The sequence below is a fragment of the Zootoca vivipara genome, chromosome 1 (genome assembly GCF_963506605.1).
Source record: "Zootoca vivipara chromosome 1, rZooViv1.1, whole genome shotgun sequence".
In the NCBI taxonomy this organism is placed as follows: Eukaryota; Metazoa; Chordata; class Lepidosauria; order Squamata; family Lacertidae; genus Zootoca; species Zootoca vivipara.
Window position 1 is genome coordinate 6,481,127 of NC_083276.1, and position 19,233 is coordinate 6,500,359.

Sequence of the window (19,233 nt, forward strand, 5' to 3'; positions counted from 1 at the left end):
ACTGCATAAATCAGAGAGCAGCAGCAATGTATTATGCAGTTCTATCAGAGATAAGGCAGAGATTCAGGTCCTCTGAGCGTCTCAACAAGTTAGGAAAGAGCACACCAATGAGTTGTCTTGAAGGTACATACATGTCTGTGTGGTGCAGTATATAATACAGTCGTCATACCTTGGTTCTCGAACAGAATGTGTTCCGGGAGTCTCCCGGATGTTCAGCTTCCGAAAATTGTTCAAAAACACCCAGAACACTCACTTCCGGGTTTCGATCGTTCAGAAGCCAATTTGTTTGGGAGCCAAGGCATTTGAGATCCAAGGTACAACTGTATCCCCATTTGTACTGAAGAATAATGGAAAACTCACTTTGAAATTTGAACACGGTAAGCCAAGAACAAACCCTGGCTACAGTTTGTAACTAGTTTTATGCAACCCAGAGTTGGAACACATACAATGCTAAGAACAAACCATGGCTTAGTGCAGCAGGAGGAGGACAGAGGAAGGAGCAAAGTGGCTGTGACTTTCTTACTGTTCACTTGCTCCTTCATGCTAAATCATAGTTTGGCTTAGCATTGTGTGCCATTGCTTTATGTAATAAAATTAAACTTAAAGAGGAGAAGTCCACAAATATCTAACTGTAATAGGTTTACAAGGAACTTTTCAGACGGGCTGGGGAGATTGCAAATTTCAGTGAAGCCTCCGGGACTCCTCCTATCCAAACTACAGCCTCAGGGCTACAACTTGTAGAAGACTGTTCAAGCCGAGTGTGTGTGAAAACAATGCTGTCATTTTCTGCCCAGAGGCAATGTTCAGTTTAAATCCATTCTCAGATCTCTTCAAAAATTCTAAATCACAGTTCAAGAGGAGTGAACTGCTGGAATAATGTTTAAATTTAAAAGGCTCTGTTTCATTTAATATTTATTTTCCCTAGTGCAGCCAGATCAGGGTAAAAGTCTGGCAATTTAAGTTCAGATAAGCTACAGCAAAGGAAGCAAAGGCAAATAAGACATGTGCAGCACAATCCTATGTTCTTCTGTGGTGCAATGGGTCAGTGTGTCTGGCTCTTAACCAGAAGATTGGTGGTTCAAGCCCACCCAGGGATGGCTGTGGGCAGGATTCCTGCACTGCAGGGGGTTAGAATAGATGATCCTCAGGTTCCATCTAGCACTACAATTCTATGATTCTATGTAGGTTTACTCTGAAGTATATTCCATTTTTTAAATAAAATTAATTTTCTAGGTAAGTTTACAAAGGGAGAGTCTGCATTTACCCAGGAGCAAGTCATAGTGAGTTCAATGTAATCCTCTACATGTACACTGAGAAGAAAATCTGGGATCATGCCCAGATTGATTCTTATTGCTTACCATTAAAAAAAAACTTCAAAGTTGTGGTGTTGCATTATGGACCCCACATTTTAGAACACGGGACTAGTAAAAAGGGCTAGTTATTGATACATTTATGGGCCCAAGAAAGAAAATAAGAACCAGACCATGCTTGGGGGAAAAACCTAAACAATTTTTCTTTGTCTGCTCAGGGTCAGTTCTCACTTTAAAAAAAAAAGATAAATTCTTAGAAGGCACATTATGATCTAAAAGCAATTTATCGTGTCATGCCCGAAGTATAATATACACATACATTTATTACATCTGTCTCTGAGCGGGGGAAAAACCTTGTGAGCAAAAAGTCCTGCCATATACATAAGATTCTTTTCTTGGAATCAGCTGGAGGTCTTGCAATTCCCATCTATCCTCAGACTGACTGATATAAATGTACTGTACCCTATTTCTTAAACTAAATAATTTGAGAAGCAAATCCCGAGCGGGGAGAAGAAGAGCTCTTTCAAAGCATCCAAGTACTGTAGACTGAATATTTTGTCACTGCAGATGTGGGGGGGGGGGGGGACAGGAAGTGAGGTTAGTCAGCATCTCTAAAGTATCTGCATTCTTTACTAAGACCTTGAGTGTCAATGTCTTTGAAGCCACAACCAAATAGTACCGGTACTTTCCTGCAGCATACCGGCTTTCTGGTTTTGGCATACAAACTATAAGGTTTTGGTTTTTTTAGGAGGGGGGAGGGCACTGGTGGTAGATGAAACCAAGCAGGAGACTGATTCGATGGCCTCTGGTCTCTTTCCAGATCAATTAATCAGACTCGCAGAAGCAAAGAGGAAGTAGAATGTCTCAATGTTGGGGTGTGTGTATGCGTGTGTGTGAAAAGAGAGAACAGTTAGCTATTACTATTAGGAAGGACATTGCCAGCATAAACACTTACCAAAAAATAGCACTCCCACTGACCCGGGGATAAATCCATCGTACAGTCAAGTCAGCCACTCAAGGTTTCATCACATGGCTGTCTTGTATGAATACATGCAAATGTATTGAATAGGTAACAACACTGCACAAATAAAATAAGAACACCTGGGTTTTTAATGAGTTTCATCAAAGATGCAAGTACAGTGGTACCTCAGTTTACAAACACAATTGGTTCCGGAAGTCTGTACTTAACCTGAAGCGTACTTAACCAGAAGCGAACTTTCCCATTGAAAGTACAGTGGTACCTCGCAAGACGAATGCCTTGTGCAACAAAAAACTCGCAAGACGAAAGCGTTTTGCTATCTTTTTATTGACTCGCAAGACGAAGTTTTCTATGGCCGCGCTTCGCAAGACGAATTTGTTTGCTTTTTTTTTTGCTTGCTTTGCTTACATTGGAAAACCGCAAGACGAAATTTGCGCAATACAAAACGACTCGCGGAACGAATTAATTTAGTCTTGCGAGGCACCACTGTAATGGAAAGTGGATTAATCCATTCCAGACAGTCCGTGGAGTACTTAAACTGAAGCATACTTAACCCGAGGTATGAGTATAATTGGTTCCAGAAGTCCGTACTTAACCTGAAGCGAACTTTCCCATTGAATGTAATGGAAAGTGGATTAATCCGTTTTAGATGGGTCCGCAGAGTACTTAAACTGAAAATGCTCAAACCAAGGCGTACTTAAACCGAGGTATGACTGTAGTACAATAAATGCTAGGGAGAAAACAATGAACCAAACAAAGAAATAAACCAAAAACAAAACACAGACAACTCTGTTGGATAATACAGGTGTTTGACCTTCAGGAAAACAGCTTTGCCTCTGTTAGTTACCTATCCAATCAGTAAAAATGCACTGTGTAACAGTTCAATAAAACACTAATTTTCTATCAACACCCACTGCTCCCAAGCATCTTCACGAACGTACTTACACAAACCCAACCCATCAATACAGACTTATTCATTTACTATATAGATTTTCTTTTCCTTCAGAAAACTTCACATGGGGGGGGGGGGGAGAAACCATAAATAGCAAAGGTCGATCACAATCCATTAGAAATAAGAACTCCAAAATCCACAGCTGGGCAAAGCTTTTAAGGGTTTCATATGTTATAGTTTCTCAGCTCCAGGCTGAGAAGACTAATTAAGAATATTTCCTACCCCTGAAGACCTATTTATTTATTTGAATCTTTGTTACATTTGTATCCTGCCTATCAACCAAAAGGTGTTCAAGGGAGTTTAAACATCAACAAGAACAAGAACACAAGTTAAAGAACAATTTCAACACAGCAGTCCAGAAGAAAGTGAGGAAAGGGAAAACAAAAGGAGGTAAAGGAGGTAGCAGCAACATAGAATTGTCTTTTGGCATCCTGACTGGTGCTGGTGTTAGGGATTGTGTCCAGGTATGGCAAGCATGACTGGCAGACTGTGCAGTAATGTGCAGTTGCACTGGGCTCTAGTGGGCATGTCCCAGTTCTTGCATTATGTTTAACTTTGTGATTTTTGGCGGAGGAGTGGGCAAGATGGTGTTGGCTGAACACAGGATACCAAATAGCTGGTACTAATGTAACCAGGGGCACAAGAGTTCCCATTTTAGCTGGACTGTAGCTCTAGAAGGCAGTTTCTAAATCCCTTGAAATACATGTGCTCTGCATCAAAGTATTACGCCTGAGGAACAAAGTCAATCCTAAGGAGAAGCTTCTCAAGTGCCCTTTTAATATACTGCATCTTCCATAAAAATTGATTATTTGAAGAGGACAGGATGCGGAGTGCTAGGGCCGTTTGAAAGTGTGTTTGTCACCTAAACATTTCAGTATGCTCAAAGCATGAGAACTCTTTCAGGGCAATAGGCCATCATCTGTACCTTTAGTTCTCCCCCTCCCTTTTCCTTTTTCTAAAAGCAAAGCACCTAAAGGTATGCTGTCTATTTTAAACATTTATACACACTATAGAGGCAAACTATTGGTTGCTGCTTACTTATTTTACTGCATTTACATACTGCCTTTCTGCTGAGGAACCCAAGCTGGTTTACAATTTAAAATGTTAAACAAATGGTACAAAACATTTTGAGGCTGACTTCAGGAGCAACATGATGTCCAGGCCTGAGCTTCTTTTCTGCCTTCCCTTACAGCAGAGAAACCCAGGCTTCCATGCTTCTGTTACTTATACATCCTACTGACTTTAAACCAGTGATTACTATATGAGGACAGAGATTGCTTTGCATCAGCAACATCATGCCAGAAGTAAAAGTAAGCATGCACACTCAAACAGCATGCCCTGGCATAAAATCACCAGCCATTTTGATTCTTGGTGGCGCTGTGGTCTAAACCACAGAGCCTAGGGATTGCCGATCAGAAGGTCGGCGGTTCGAATCCCCGCGAAGGGGTGAGCTCCCATTGCTCAGTCCCTGCTCTTGCCAACCTAGCAGTTCGAAAGCACGTCAAGTGCAAATAAATAGGTACCGCTCCAGCGGGAAGGTAAATAGTATTTCCGTGCACTGCTCTGGTTCACCAGAAGCGGCTTAGTCATGCTGGCCACATGACCCGGAAGCTGCCTGCGGACAAACACCGGCTCCCTCAGCCAGTAAAGCGAGATGAGCACCGCAACCCCAGAGTCGTCCGTGACTAGACTTAACAGTCAGGGGCCCCTTTACCTTTATACTTATAAAAATGCTTTTCCACCCTTCTCAAGGATAAGCAAGGGGAAATAAATTCACATTTAAAGACAAACCTACCTAATTCACACATTCTGAAACTATAAAGAAACTGAAACAGTCATCCTTTGAAATTTCCACTCCTTCTCCAAATCTTGCAATGCAGTTCTCCAACCAAGTAATGCATACAAAAATATACCGAGGTAAAGTGTGCATTAAAATGCATATAATTATTTTAAAAATAAATTTAAAAAGTGGCATTATATCGGGAAGGCAATCGTTTTGCAAAAATGTGTGTATTGTGACAAATTTGCATGAAAAAGCTGGTGAAATTTCATGACTCTTTTTTTAAAGCAAAGTGATGTGAAAGTGTGTAGAACTGAACTTAAGATTGGGAAAATGAGAAACTGAGAGAAACAAAACTGGACAGCTTCAACCATCCCTAATACTTACTAAAATACTTCGTATCTGACGGAGTGTGCATGCACACACACAAAAGCTCATACCAAAATAAAAACTTAGTTGGTCTTTAAGGTGCTACTGAAGGAATTTTTTTTATTTACTAAAATAGAGTATTCAACTGACACTATGTACTTTGTCAGAAGCATTTTAAAAGTCTTAGTACCTTGCCAAAGACTCTTGAGTAACCTTAACAGTTATGGAACAAAAGAAGTCCTCCTGTGGTTAAGAAAGAGAAAACACAGAGTAGGAAAAATCAACAGTTCAGTGCTATCCCTAGGGATTGATATTGGTCCCTGTGCCTATTCACCCAAAGTTATATATGTGTTAGAAACCTACATGAACACACATACATGGATACAGACTGGCTAAGTCTCTTGCACTTCCTAGGTTTCATATCTGAGGCAGGCTGCTCTGCTTTCCAATTAGTGGACATTTTACTTACACACACACACACACACACACACACACACACACACACACACACACTATATATATATATATATATATATATATATATATATATATATATACAGTGGAACCTCGGTTTATGAACACCTCGGTTTATGAATTTTCGGTTTATGAACGCCGCGGACCCATCTGGAACGGATTAATTCACTTTCCATTACTTTTAATGGGAAAGTTCGCTTCAGTTTATGAACGCTTCAGTTTATGAACAGACTTCCGGAACCAATTACACCCATGTTTCAGTTTATGAACGCTTCAGTTTAAGTACTTCGCGGACCCATCTGGAACGGATTAATCCACTTTCCATTACTTTCAATGGGAAAGTTCGCTTCAGTTTATGAACGGTTACTCCGCAGACCATCTGGAACGGATTAATCCACTTTCCATTACTTTCAATGGGAAAGTTCGCTTCAGTTTATGAACGCTTCAGTTTATGAACAGACTTCCGGAACCAATTGTGTTCATAAACCGAGGTACCACTGTATATATATATATATATATATATATATATATATATATATATATATTCCCACTGCGTGTGCGGATGTAACACCCTTCCTCTGTAACCGCTGAACCAAATTGCATCAAATTAGGACAAAGCGTACCTTTGCCCATCAAGGAGGGATCTGGCCTTTTAAAAATTCCAAAAAGCACACCTTTCATACCTAAAATAATGATTAAACACAAAAAGTGGCGCGCAAATTATACACCACCAGCAGAAGCTCTGAAGACTCCAGCAGCATCCAATAGAAAGGCAGATCGTGCACTGTCACCAGCAAAAGCTCTGAAGGGTGGCACCAAATAATGATGTCATCAACCAAGCAACTGAAACCACCAAGGCGGCCATTACCAGACAACCCACAGAGTCAGGGCAGGGCCAAGGAATGAAGATACAGGGCGGAGGCCTCGGCTCGCATTTAAATATTAGCCCAAGCCAAGGCCGACAGACTAGGCCTCGGCCCCACTTTACAGACCAGGCCTCAGCTCTACAGCCCTTTAAATACTATCCCAAATGGAGCCCTTGGTGGGGGTGGGGGAGGGGCCCAAATAGGTCATGGGCTGGTGTAGGGTGGGGAGAGCCAAAAGGTGGGGGGGAGGGGACAGGATAACTCATGGGTCGCTACAGGATGGGAGTAAACACAGGGATGAGACACAACCGGGGGGGCACATAGTCCAGGGGGAAATGGACACATCCTCCCCCTTTCCTGGGAAACATTGACCCTGAGCATAGCTGTCAAGTTTTCCCTTTTCTCGCAAGGAAGCCTATTCAGCATAAGGAAATTTCCCTTTAAAAAGGGGAGAACGTGACAGCTATGACCCTGAGTCAGGCACAGCAACACGTCATGGATCATCACAGGGTGGGGGCAGCCACAAGGATAACCCACAGCAACGTGTGGGAGGGTCAACTAGTGTATTATATATATTATCAGGAATAGGCAACTCTGCTGGATATTCTTACAAATCACAAAGAGGGTCCTTCTCAACTAGTTGTTTTATTGGTCTGGCTTAATTTACAGGAGCATGCATTTTCTTATCAGCTACATAAAAGTATACATTACAAGAAAGCCTTTCCCACACATTTACTACCACATTACTTATATTTACAAAGAATTCAAGCTAGGCTACTGGGGAAAGGTCATTAAAATGCATTTACAGCAGCAATAACATGCTACTTTTGGCAAATGTGCACAGTTCTTCCAGCACAATTAATTTTTCCCAAGTTTACATTTGTACATCCCTATACAGACATGTCTGAATGTGAGGCAGTCACTGAAGGGTAGAGATAACTCAATCAGGCAGGTCTGAAATTATTTCCTTTAGTATTACTAATGACTCACTTCTTATATCTTTAAAGTTTGTTCCAGCACAACCAGTCTTTGCTATTTAAGGGAAATTAGCTAGTTTTATTTGTTTCTTTGCTTGTTTGTTTATTTTTAAGCAGATCACTTTACTATATCCACAGTTCAGCAATTGTCACAACAAGATGCACTGTTATGATTACATTAACACCTCTAAACCACAAACCATTCAAGTTATTTCTAATCCTCCAAGGATGTGATTATCTCATTCAAAACCTTGTTACCTGGAGTTCTTCATTTTAAGGCACTGGTAATAGCATAAGATTACACAAAGATTACTTATTCTGTCCCCCCCCCCCTCCAAATGCTGAACAGATGTTCAAGCTGTTCTGTGATTATTTCCTACTAATGATCCAATTCTGGGGGAGAAATAGCAAAATGCTATTTGTAGCACTACTGAATGATTAAGCATCTTGAAAAAAGACGACAGGAAGATGTTTTGAGTAAAACAACAACTTAAAATCTCTTCTTTTTCCAAAATAGGTAAAGGTAAAGGGACCCCTGACCATTAGGTCCAGTCGTGACCGACTCTGGGGTTGCGCGCTCATCTTGCATTATTGGCCGAGGGAGCCGGCGTATAGCTTCAAGGTCATGTGGCCAGCATGACAAAGCCGCTTCTGGCAAACCAGAGCAGCACATGGAAACGCCGTTTACCTTCCCGCTGTAGCGGTTCCTATTTATCTACTTGCATTTTGACATGCTTTCGAACTGCTAGGTTGGCAGGATTTTCCAAAATAGACTACTATAAATTGGTTCTGGCTCAAGCAGAAAACATCACCCTCAGTCTGCTCAACAGATTTTTTTTTGTCCAGATATTCTAGCCCTAATGGCACCCTGTGTTTCAAAACGTGGTTTGCTACAATCCAGCCAGGAGAGGATTAGACGTATCACTGGCATAGCTGAAGAACTGCTTCAGTAAAAAGCAAATCTTCTTTAATATCAGTGTTATTAATACTGATAGTTGGTACTTTTATAAAATAATTAAAATTGTGTATCAGTTACGTAGACATAGTTTAAAATCTCAAATGCTTCACAACACACAGCTGGGGGAGCTGGGTTTTTCTTTGGGGGGGCACATAACACAATACCCTAAATCCAACACTGCAGACTACTGAGAAAGGGGACACACATTGTTTTTATTATTTCACAATGCAGTAAAACACAGCTACAGGATACATTTGTTCATAGAAAGCAATCAATAAGAATATCCCTTAACAAGTGTTTTGAAACTAAACCAAAGTTCAAATTGCAACCAAAGTGTCCTGCACTTCTGTACTTTCAATTACTATTAAAAACCACAACAGCTAATTCTTTTCCATTCCAGCTGTGCACAAGCAAGCAGCTGCAGCACAAAATGAATCTGTCCTACCTAATTAAATTAAGAATTTGACATTAAATGGGAGTTCCAGAAATGACACAACCTGAACAGCACAGCTGAGGTTCCCCCTCTGCTTTCAGCATGCCACCACTCCAAGTAAACCACTCTCTGCTGTTAGCAACTTAACATGGATTTTTCCACCTGAAACTGCTGAGATAAACAGCTTTGCCACAACTCAAGCCTTTCAAGTATTTGAAGTCGTGTTACATTTTCACAGCGATTGCTAAAATAATCCATTCCTTAGTAACCAGATTTTGACAGATTCCTTGTGCTTCCAAACACAGAATAGTGTTAAGAAACTCACACCACAGGCTACAAAGGTTTACCAAGAACAGAAGGCTAAAGTAAGAGCAGTTTTCTGCTGCTGGCTTTGTTTCAAACCCACTGATCCTATATCCTTTCGGATATGTCCAAAAACAGCTAATGTTTACTGGAGTCTACTCCAGAACATTATTTCATAGATGGGGTGGGTTTTCCATGCAGAGGACTATGCCTCACAGACTGTTTCATGCTTTGTTTATTTGATCAAACAAGTTCACTTGCCCGCTGTACATCATATGCACGCTCAGCAATCAAGATTAAACACACTTGCAGGGCTCGTTGGGGCTCAGTGAACATGGGCTTAGATGCCTTACGTTCAGCATCAGTTTCTGTGGCACTCAGCAGCGAGTCTCCAAGCTAGAACAGCAGGGGCTGAAGCATAACACCAAGCGGATTACACAAATAACCCCCTCCCCATGAAGGAGGAGTGTCCTCCATCTCTTATATATCCCTCCCCCCCCCATCTGCCATCCACTATACATCACCAACACCACATAGCATCTGGGGAAACAAAACAATGTCTATCGCAGTAAATAATACACTGCCAGGAGTCAGGAAGTGGATGGCACGAAGCCTTTAATTACAAAGAGCATCATAAAGGCAGGGAGTAGCCATCTGCAGACTAGGATCTGTGCAGAGATGGATAATCTTCTTTTGCACATTCCTCTGTATGTGACGAACTTAGAAAGAGAGAGTCTGTCACCATCTCTGCTGCTGTCATATTGCATACTTGGGAACGTTGCAAGTTTTCTTTGAGATCTGTCCAAGCTGGAAGCAGCTCCTGTATCTTACGACATTGATAGCTTTCTCCCTTGCCCTGAAACAGTGGCATGCCTGAGAGGGCCGAGCACACAGCCCTCAGCTCTACTGCTCCCATGTAACAAGCCAAGCTATTATGCCTGGAAATCCTGCAGGCTCAGCCAAGATAGGAGGGAGAATTCAGTCCTAGATACATATTAGGCCAGAGGCAAACACAAGCTCCAAGGGAACTGACTAAGCTGTGGGTCAAGGATTAACCAAAGCACATGTCCTCCTGACGAGCTTTGACTAATGTCTGCAGAAAGCAAGACACACAATTGTAGGGCCACACAACCAGTCCCTAACCCCAACACACACGCAAAAGCACAAAAGCCATGCTTATTGGCCAAAGTTTAAGAAGTCCCTTGAATCCCCTCCTCACTTCACCCTGGGGGTGTTTTCTTCAGCAGTGCACCCTCCCACACCCTTACATCCCAGGAGAAAATGGAGAAAATGAGGAGCAGACAGCTGGAGGATCAACCCCCTGTTAATGAATGGGGGCTCCTCTTCTAAAGCCAAACATGAACAAATCAACTTTAGGATCTGTCTCTATCTGTTAACTTCAAGCACAAAGCTTACAGGGCCCCAGGCGTGCTAGCACCTGCCTGCCCCTCCCTCTGCACCCTTTCCACCCCTCCCACATGCAAACTACTCCTACCCCTCAAGCACACTCACTAATCCTCCTGCCTCCCCCCCATCCCCCTTCTGCTTACTTCTCACACCGACTAGACCCCCTTTTAGCTTCTTTCCCTTTGTAGGGGGGTCTTCCTCTAGCCACCAAACTCCTCTTTACCTCCTCCCTGCCAGCTGACACACAAGACTCCTCTCTCTCTCCCCAACAAACGAACAAACACACACACTCCTGGCAGATGCCTTCCCATCCTACCAACAGCCCCCAGAGGCTTTCCTGCTTCCAAAAATTAGGGGGGGGAGAAAGATGTCATTTTCCAAGGGAAAGCAACCTCACACACACCCCTTCACCCCAAGAGCTAAACACAATCTTTTCCAACCATCCTTTCCCAAGATCCATTTGTATCTCAAAGCAAACAAACAGTCATAGTAACAGATATATTACTGCTATATTATACTGTATGCTATAGATGGGTGGGAAAGAACACAGGAGATTAACACATATCCTCCCTTGCACGCCCAACCCTCCCCATCACTTCAAGGGTCTCTCTCATGGGGCACCTCTGGGTCCCACTCCAGAGTCATTTCCTGGGGGAAACCCTTTTTCTCTTCCCTCCCCCCTGCACGTTCCTCACCTTCACCCGTCCCTTAATTGGGAAGAAAGGGATCCCCCAATAAGAACCCCCCCTCACCCACCCAATATATTACTTACTTCTCTACACAAACACATAAGGGTCCTGGCTCCCCTCGCGGGCACTCTTTCTGAACAACCCCCCCCCCCCAAAAAAAACCTCGCGGGGTGCCAGCAGCTCTTGCCCCACAGACACCCCCCTCGGTTTTCTCCAAGACAAACAAGACACCCCCCCAAGTATCTCTCCACTTTGTCAACACCCCCACACCCAGGCCAACTCCAAGCGCCTCCCCCCCAAAAAAAACAGGGTCAGGGAGGCACCAAGGGACACCCCATTACCAGCACCAACGTCCCCCCCATTTCTCAACACACCCTTCAAAAAAGAGGAGGCTCTCAGAGAGAGAGAGAGAGAGAGACCCGAATCTCTGAGCAAAACCCCACCAACACAACATTACAACACACTTTCATACGTTGTGAATTCACAAGACGGGGATCCCTCAACAAGGCCAATCAATCACAACAGGCACCCCCATAGTAAATGAGTCACCCACCCCTCAAAAAAGACCGCCGCCCCCTCTCGAATTTAACCCCCCCTTTCTATCATACATTCACGCAAAGGGGTTCCCCCCCCACAAACAAGCCTCTCTCCTTTAAAAACAAACAAAACACCAGGCAGGATTCTTCGGGAAACACGGGCACACACGTGAACGCGCGTCCACACGACACACAATAGAGGGGGCCCCCACAAACAAACAAGCGTCTGCACACACACACATCGCAACCGCACCACGGGCGGGATTCCTCGCGAAACACGCGCGCACACGTGAACGCGCGTCTACACGAGACACACAGAGAGAGGTGCGCGCGCGCGCGCGTCGACTCACCCGAGCACCACGAGCTCCCCATATTTGACGGGCTCCTTGTTGGGCGCGCAGTGCTCCTCCTGGCTGGGAGAAAACATGGGGCCGCCGCCGCCGCCTCCGCTATAATCCCATGCGGGGCAACAACAACAAACAACAACAACAACAAAATCTGACGGGGGGCGGGTAAGATGAAGAAGAATAATTTATTCTTATTATTTATCTATATAAAAAAGAAGTCCGTCCGGCGTCTCTTTATTCCCCTCCGCTCCTCGGCCCTCTTCCTTTCTCTCTCTTTCTTTCTTTCTTTCTTTCTCTCTTTCTTCCCTCAGTCAGTCGCTCGGTCGGTCGAAATCGTCCCCCGTTTTTCCCCCCCGCTCTTCGCGCGCCCGCCCGCCGCGGACTCCTCTTCTCTTTCCTCCTCAGCGAGCGCCCAGCGACAACAGCCCCCAACTGCCAGAGGGGGAGGTCGGGAGAGACCAAGTCAGTAAGCGCCGCCTCCGAGGAGGGGGAGGGGAGGGGAGGGGGCGTGGAATGGCCCCGCCCCCTCGGCTCTCATCCTCTCCTTCCACACACCCCTCCGTTCCCGTCCCCAAAGCCGCGATGGTATCGTCCGCTCTGTTATGTAAACATAGGAGTAAAGGGGAAGGGAGGGGGAGGCGCTTAAAGGGCCCGCCGCCTCTTAAAGTCAATGCAGCCTTTCATAAGCCATAGGGATAGGATTGGGAGTGGGCGAGGAGGAGGTGATGTTGGAAACTGCGTGAAATAATAATCATCATCATCATCATCATCTATATTATCTATTATTATCTATACACCTGGCTCAAGGCGGCTTGTAGACAAGAATAGGAACAGCTAAAAACATAGGTGTGGAAATAGCTGTCAAAACATAATTAAAAATTTATAGAATTAAAACTAGATATAGATATATATGTCACCTGATTAGGTGATACATTTATATATAGATAGATAAAAATAAAATAACAATGATATATATATATCATCATTGTTATCTTATTTTTATCTATATATATATAAATGTAGGCATTGTACACACGGATGTAACAGTCTTTCACCGTAACCTCTGAACCGTAATGTAACAAATTTGGCCACAACGTACCTTGCCCATCAGGGAGGGATCTGGCATAATTTTTTTTCCAAAAAACCACAGCTTTCACACCTAAAATAATGATTAAACACAAAAAAGTGGCGCCCAAATTAGATGCCACCACCAGAAGCTCTGAAGACTCCAGCAGCATCCAATAGAAGGGCAGATCGCACACTGCCGCCTCCAAAGCTGTGCCGCCAGATGAAATCACAAAATTCCACAGCAACCAACTGAAAACAGTCCTTTTGCAGCAACAAGGCCCAGCTTTTTCAATAGGCCGCACCATTCAGTAGGCCACAGGCAAAAACAAACAAAATAGGGCCTTTCACAATGGGGGGCACAGGGCTGAGGTACAACAAAGGGAGGGGGGAACACTTAGCCATGGGAGGGGAGGGAGAACCCTGAATCAGCCAAAGCAATGGGGGTGGGTTGGGACAGGGAAAACTGAGTAGGCTGCAGCATTGCCCAGCAGGGAAAACTGAGTAGGCGTCACCATTGCCCAGTAGGACACAGGCAAAAACAAACAGAATAGGGCCTTTCACAATGGGGGGGCACAGGGATGAGGCACAACAAAGGGAGGGAGGGGAAACACATAGCAATTGGGGGGGAAGAACCCTGAGTCAGCCAAAGCAGTGGGGGGTGGGTTGGGACAGGGAAAACTGAGTAGGCCGCAACATTGCCCAGTAGGCCACAGGCAAAAACAAACAGAATATGGGCCTTTCACAGGGTGGGGGAATCACAGGGATGAGGCACAACAACGGGACAGGGGGCTCACAGGGATGAGGCACAACAAAGGGAGGGGGGAAACACATAGCCATGGGGGGGACCCTGAGTCAGCCAAAGCAGTGGGGGTGGGGACATTTTCAGGGGTGGGGGAGTCTTATTTTTGAAATTTACAGTAGGGGAGTCAGGGTTGGGACAGGGCAGGTGAGGGGACTCTAAAGGGAGACTCTGAAGGTCCATTTAACAGAAAAAGGTCCATTTAACACAAAAACCCACAGCAACGCGTGGCCGGGCCAGCTAGTTATTCATAAAACCTGTATGCCACCCTTCATCCATGGACGTCAGGGCAGTTCACGGCAGAAAGATACAAGATAAAAACTCAAAATGCACAACAAAAACAAAGCAAAACAATAAATTGTATAGAATCATAGAATCAAAAACTGTGGAGTTGGAAAGGACGCTGAGGGTACATGGTCCAAACCCCTGCAATGCGGGAATTTCAACAAGATCATATACACACACATAAAAAAATCTATACAAATCCATACAAATTATTACAATTAAAAACAGCACAGCACCATTAAAACTGTAGAGCTAATGGCAGCAAGGAAGGCAGAGCTCTAGGGCTAGTGAGTGCACACTGCCCCATAAGATAGGAAATATTGACTTGCCCTACTTAATTCCCCCCCCCAAAAAAAAACAAGGCTTTTAAATTTGTGCCCCAATAGCTTTCCTTCAAAGATTTAGGCTGTGTACACATTCTCCAATTGACTCTGGTTTGTGCTGGTTTGGAAAGCATTGTCCACATTTAATTTTATTTGTTTTATTTATTAAATTTATATACCACCCTTCATCCAAGGAGCACATGGCATTAGCCATGGCCAATTTCCAACTCTGTGATTCTGTGTTTTTCCCCAAACCAGCTTTGATCCAAACTGAGAAAAGGAACAACCTAGCTGTGTTTTTTAAGTTGGGGTCACGAAGAGTCGGACACGAATAAACGACTAAACAACAGCAACATAGAAGAAAAGTTTTGTGCATCTGTTTAGAATAGCAATAGTGGCTATCAGCATAAACCCCCACAACCACCACAGACTGCTTTCCTACCTACAGCGGATGCAGGATTTAAGCAATCTTTCTTCCACTGCCACTCTGCTCAGGATGCCAGCCACCAAGCCTGCTTTTCAGTACAGTATACTGTACAGAAAAATCAAGGGAAAGAAATATCCAGCTGTGTGTAATGTGGAGTCTCCCCTAAAAAGGGCATCAAAGGCAGAGAAGAAGTGCCAGTTTAAATCCAGTGTGGCTTGTTTTGGGGATCAAAAAGTTGGGTGTGCAGCTGAGGAAAGTGACTTTTCTTCTCTGGGTTTTAATTTATCAGCAATTGGAAATGACAGTTTTAAATTCTCTGGTCTCAACTGCTTCCATACTGTTTCATCTTCTGAGACGAAAATAAATTGTCTTAACTGCTGGATTCTTTGTTCTTCAGGGAGTTCTATTTTTTTTTTAAAGAAAAAAACACACACACTTTTTAAATGAACAATTTAAAGTGAAAATGTTTAAAGTCCATGTTCCCTCTTTGGAGTCATTGATATGCTGTTTTATCTTTCCAGCCTTAACAAGTATCCTGAGCTTTACAGCTCTTTCTCTTTAGGGAGCTGAGCAGCAGCATTCTTATATCATTCTTTTCTCTCTTTTCTACATAAAGGAACATTTTTCTCCATCCTTCTCTCTCATTTTTTGGTTTAGACTTCTGGATAAAAGCAGTTGATCAAATTATCAATGTCTGTTGGGCTACGTGATGGACAAGTAGATATCCCAAGCCAAGTTTATTTTCCTGCCTTGAGCATCTGCGATGGGAACATTTGGCTTGTATGACTTATTTATGGGATACCTGATCCCTGGTTTGTTTTCAAATCAGGGTGGTTACATTCAGCCCTTGCTCCCTGCTACCATTTAGGAATCATAGATTTGGAAAGGTGGAAGGAACCCAAGAGTCATCTAGTCCAACCGCCTGCAATGCAGGAATCTCAGCTAAAGCATCTGTGACAGATGGCCATCCAACCTCTGCTTAAAAACCTCCAAGGAAGGAGAGCCCACAACCTCCTGTGAGAGGCAGTTCCACTGTCAAACAGCTCTTACTATCAGAAAGTTCTTCCTGATGTTTTGTCGGAATCTCCTGATAATTTAGTTAGAATCACTGCCCACCTTGGGCTGTATATACAGCAATACCTGCTAGCACAATGGGATTTTCTCCCCCATCTTCTCGCCCGCATGCCCTCCCCAACCAGAGCAGGGCCGGTGCTAGGGTTTTTTGTACCCTAGGCGAGATCACCTTCTGGCACCACCACCCCGGCATCTGCCTCCTCCCTGCGGGCCTGGCCCAGCCTTCACCCCCTTCCCTTCCCAGCGCCCCTCCCGCTTACCTGCGATGTCGACGGCTGGGTTGCTCTGGCTGCCCTCGGGCTTCAGCCACGGACCCCCAGGCGCAACAGCAGCTGCTCCCGCCTGCCTGAGAAGTAGAGCACGACGACGGCGCCTGGAGCCGAAGGCCCGGCTCTGGTGCGTGCGCGCCGCGGAAAGGGACTGTTCTCGCCCCACGTGTCCTCCACACGCTGCTGCCCTCAGCGCTCCAGGCACGCCTGGGCTGCACCAGCACCGCTGCTGCCGCCCGCCCTGGACGCGAGTAGGTGGCATTGGGGCACAGTGGCCGCGCAGCAGACCGAGTCCTGCGAAGCCAGCAGCGCTCCCCGTCGTGCCAGCGCCCCCTCCATTTTGGCGCCCTAGGCAACTGCCTAGTTTGCCTTAATGGACACGCCGGCCCTGTCCAGAAGTTCAGGAAAAACCCCAGATCAGCACGCAGAGGAAGAAAAGGGCAGATTGTTTCATCTGGGTAGCAGAAATGCTTGCAAGTGACAGAACAATCTCCATAGTCCTATGTTGAATAAAGAGCCGACGTGACTGTTGGGCAGAGGTGGGAAACTGCCTCAGGTGGCAGTTGCTGAGGGGAGGCAGCAATAGTCCCTCTTTGACTCTTCTCCTCTGTTGGAAGGCAGAAGAGGTGTGCCAGGTTGCCTGCCATATCCCAGCCCTCAAGCGTGCTGGGGGATGCTGATAGCCTGTTGCCAGCGCTGATGTTTGAGTCAGCTCTCAGTCCGGTCACTTTCTGAATATAGAAAGTGAGCGCCATTTTGTCCTTTGCCTCAGGCAGCAAAATGCTTTGGGCTAGCTCGGGCTGAATGCAACCCTTAACTTCATTGGGTGGTATTCAACTAAACAACTGTACAAGCAGAACAATGTCTACTTGCACAATGGGATTTTCTCTGCTTTCCTCCTCCCCCGCACACACACCCCAAATCTATTATGGGGAGCCCCCCAACCCTCCCAAGTAGTTTTGGGGACAACATAGGGGAGAAGAAGGGGAAAGTGCTGTTGTGCAGGTAGAAGTTGTTCTGCTCATGCAATTATTTAGTTGAATACCAACCATTATTTTTGATTTGATTTTATTCAAGGGAAGTTTTAAGGCGCCTTTTAGGGTCAAACCCTCACAAGTCCACTTCCAGCACACGAAAAACACAAAGGGTTGCTATGCAGTGCAAGTCCTTGCCAAAGCAGACCCAATAAAATTAATGGACACAAGTAACTCGGATTCAACAATTTCGATGAGTCTACACCAGGTAGGACTTAAGTTGGCTGCAATCCAAAACACATAATCAAAGCATCTGAATCAAAATAAATATATCCCCCATAAAAAGAGGTCTCCACATTGATAAAAGAAACAGCATTTAACCCAGCTTAATAACATAAAAAAATCAGATAAAATAACAGAAGTAACAGTTCAGAGAATAGGAACATCTTTCCCCCACTTCCTGTTGTCCTTTGTCATTCATTGCTCATCTACCGTGGCTGGGCTCCCTTCCCCTCAAAGCCCTTCCCTGACACCCTTCTCCTTTTCCCCATGCGAACTTCCCAGCCTCCACAAACTCAACACACCTCCTCTCTGCCGACCCCACACAGCCGCCGCCGCCACCCCCGTCCTCGGGATCTGCATGTGGCTTTTGCCCCACCAACCAAACCAGCGTTTCTCAAGTTTGGGTCCCTGACTGTTGTGGGACTACAGCTCCCATCATCCCTAGCTAGCAAGGCCAGCCTTCAGGATGATGGGAGTTGTAGTCCTACAACAGCAGGGGACCAAAGTTGGAGAAGCACTGTATTGAAAAGACAGGGTGTCCTCTCTTAGCTCGGTCTGGGTCTCAGGGAAACGTCTAGATCTGTAGTTCCCATAGGGGGCGGTGGGATTACATAGGAGGGGTACTAAGAGGCAAGGGGGTAGCAGAGGGGAGCACTGGAGGTGTGAATGACTATCAGACTTTAAAAAGCTTTGTTTTGCCGGTTCATCAATTTTGTTGAATTGATTTAACTAGATTGTTTTAACTGGATTTATTTTAAATAATTTATTTATTACCTTTCTTTATCACCCTTCATCCGAGGATTACAGGGCTGCTGTTGTTGTTTAGTCATTTAGTCATGTCCGACTCTTCGTGACCCCATGGACCATAGCATGCCAGGCACTCCTGTCTTCCACTGCCTCCCACAGTTTGGGCAGACTCATGTTTGTAGCTTCAAGAACACTGTCCAACCATCTCGTCCTCTGTCATCCCCTTCTCCTTGTGGCCTTGTGATTTTTCCCAACATCAGGGTCTTTTCCAGGGAGTCTTCTCTTCTCATGAGGTGCCCAAAGTATTGGAGCCTCAGCTTCACGATCTGTCCTTCCAGTGAGCACTCAGGGCTGATTTCCTTCAGAATGGATAGGTTTGATCTTCTTGCAGTCCATGGGACTCTCAAGAGTCTCCTCCAGCACCATAATTCAAAAGCATCAATTCTTCGGCGATCAGCCTTCTTTATGGTCCAGCTCTCACTTCCATACATCACTAGGGCATTACATTACATAAATTACAGGGCAGTACGCAATATAAAGACAATTGTTGTTGGCTGTCTGTCTCAGGAGACAATGGAGGAGTGCGCCTTTGGGGGTGAAGTCAA

At 44.8% G+C, this 19,233-nt stretch overlaps 1 protein-coding gene across 1 annotated transcript in view; it reads right to left on the bottom strand.

Moving 5' to 3' along the window:
• PELI2 (pellino E3 ubiquitin protein ligase family member 2) overlaps nt 1–12,827 on the bottom strand; it is an 81,521-nt gene extending 68,694 nt beyond the window's left edge. The window contains exon 1 of the mRNA XM_035103786.2: nt 12,384–12,827. Coding sequence (XP_034959677.1) covers nt 12,384–12,460 — 77 coding nt within the window. The 5' untranslated portion in view covers nt 12,461–12,827. The remainder of the gene's footprint in view (nt 1–12,383) is intronic.
• Between the last annotated feature and the right edge of the window lie 6,406 nt (nt 12,828–19,233).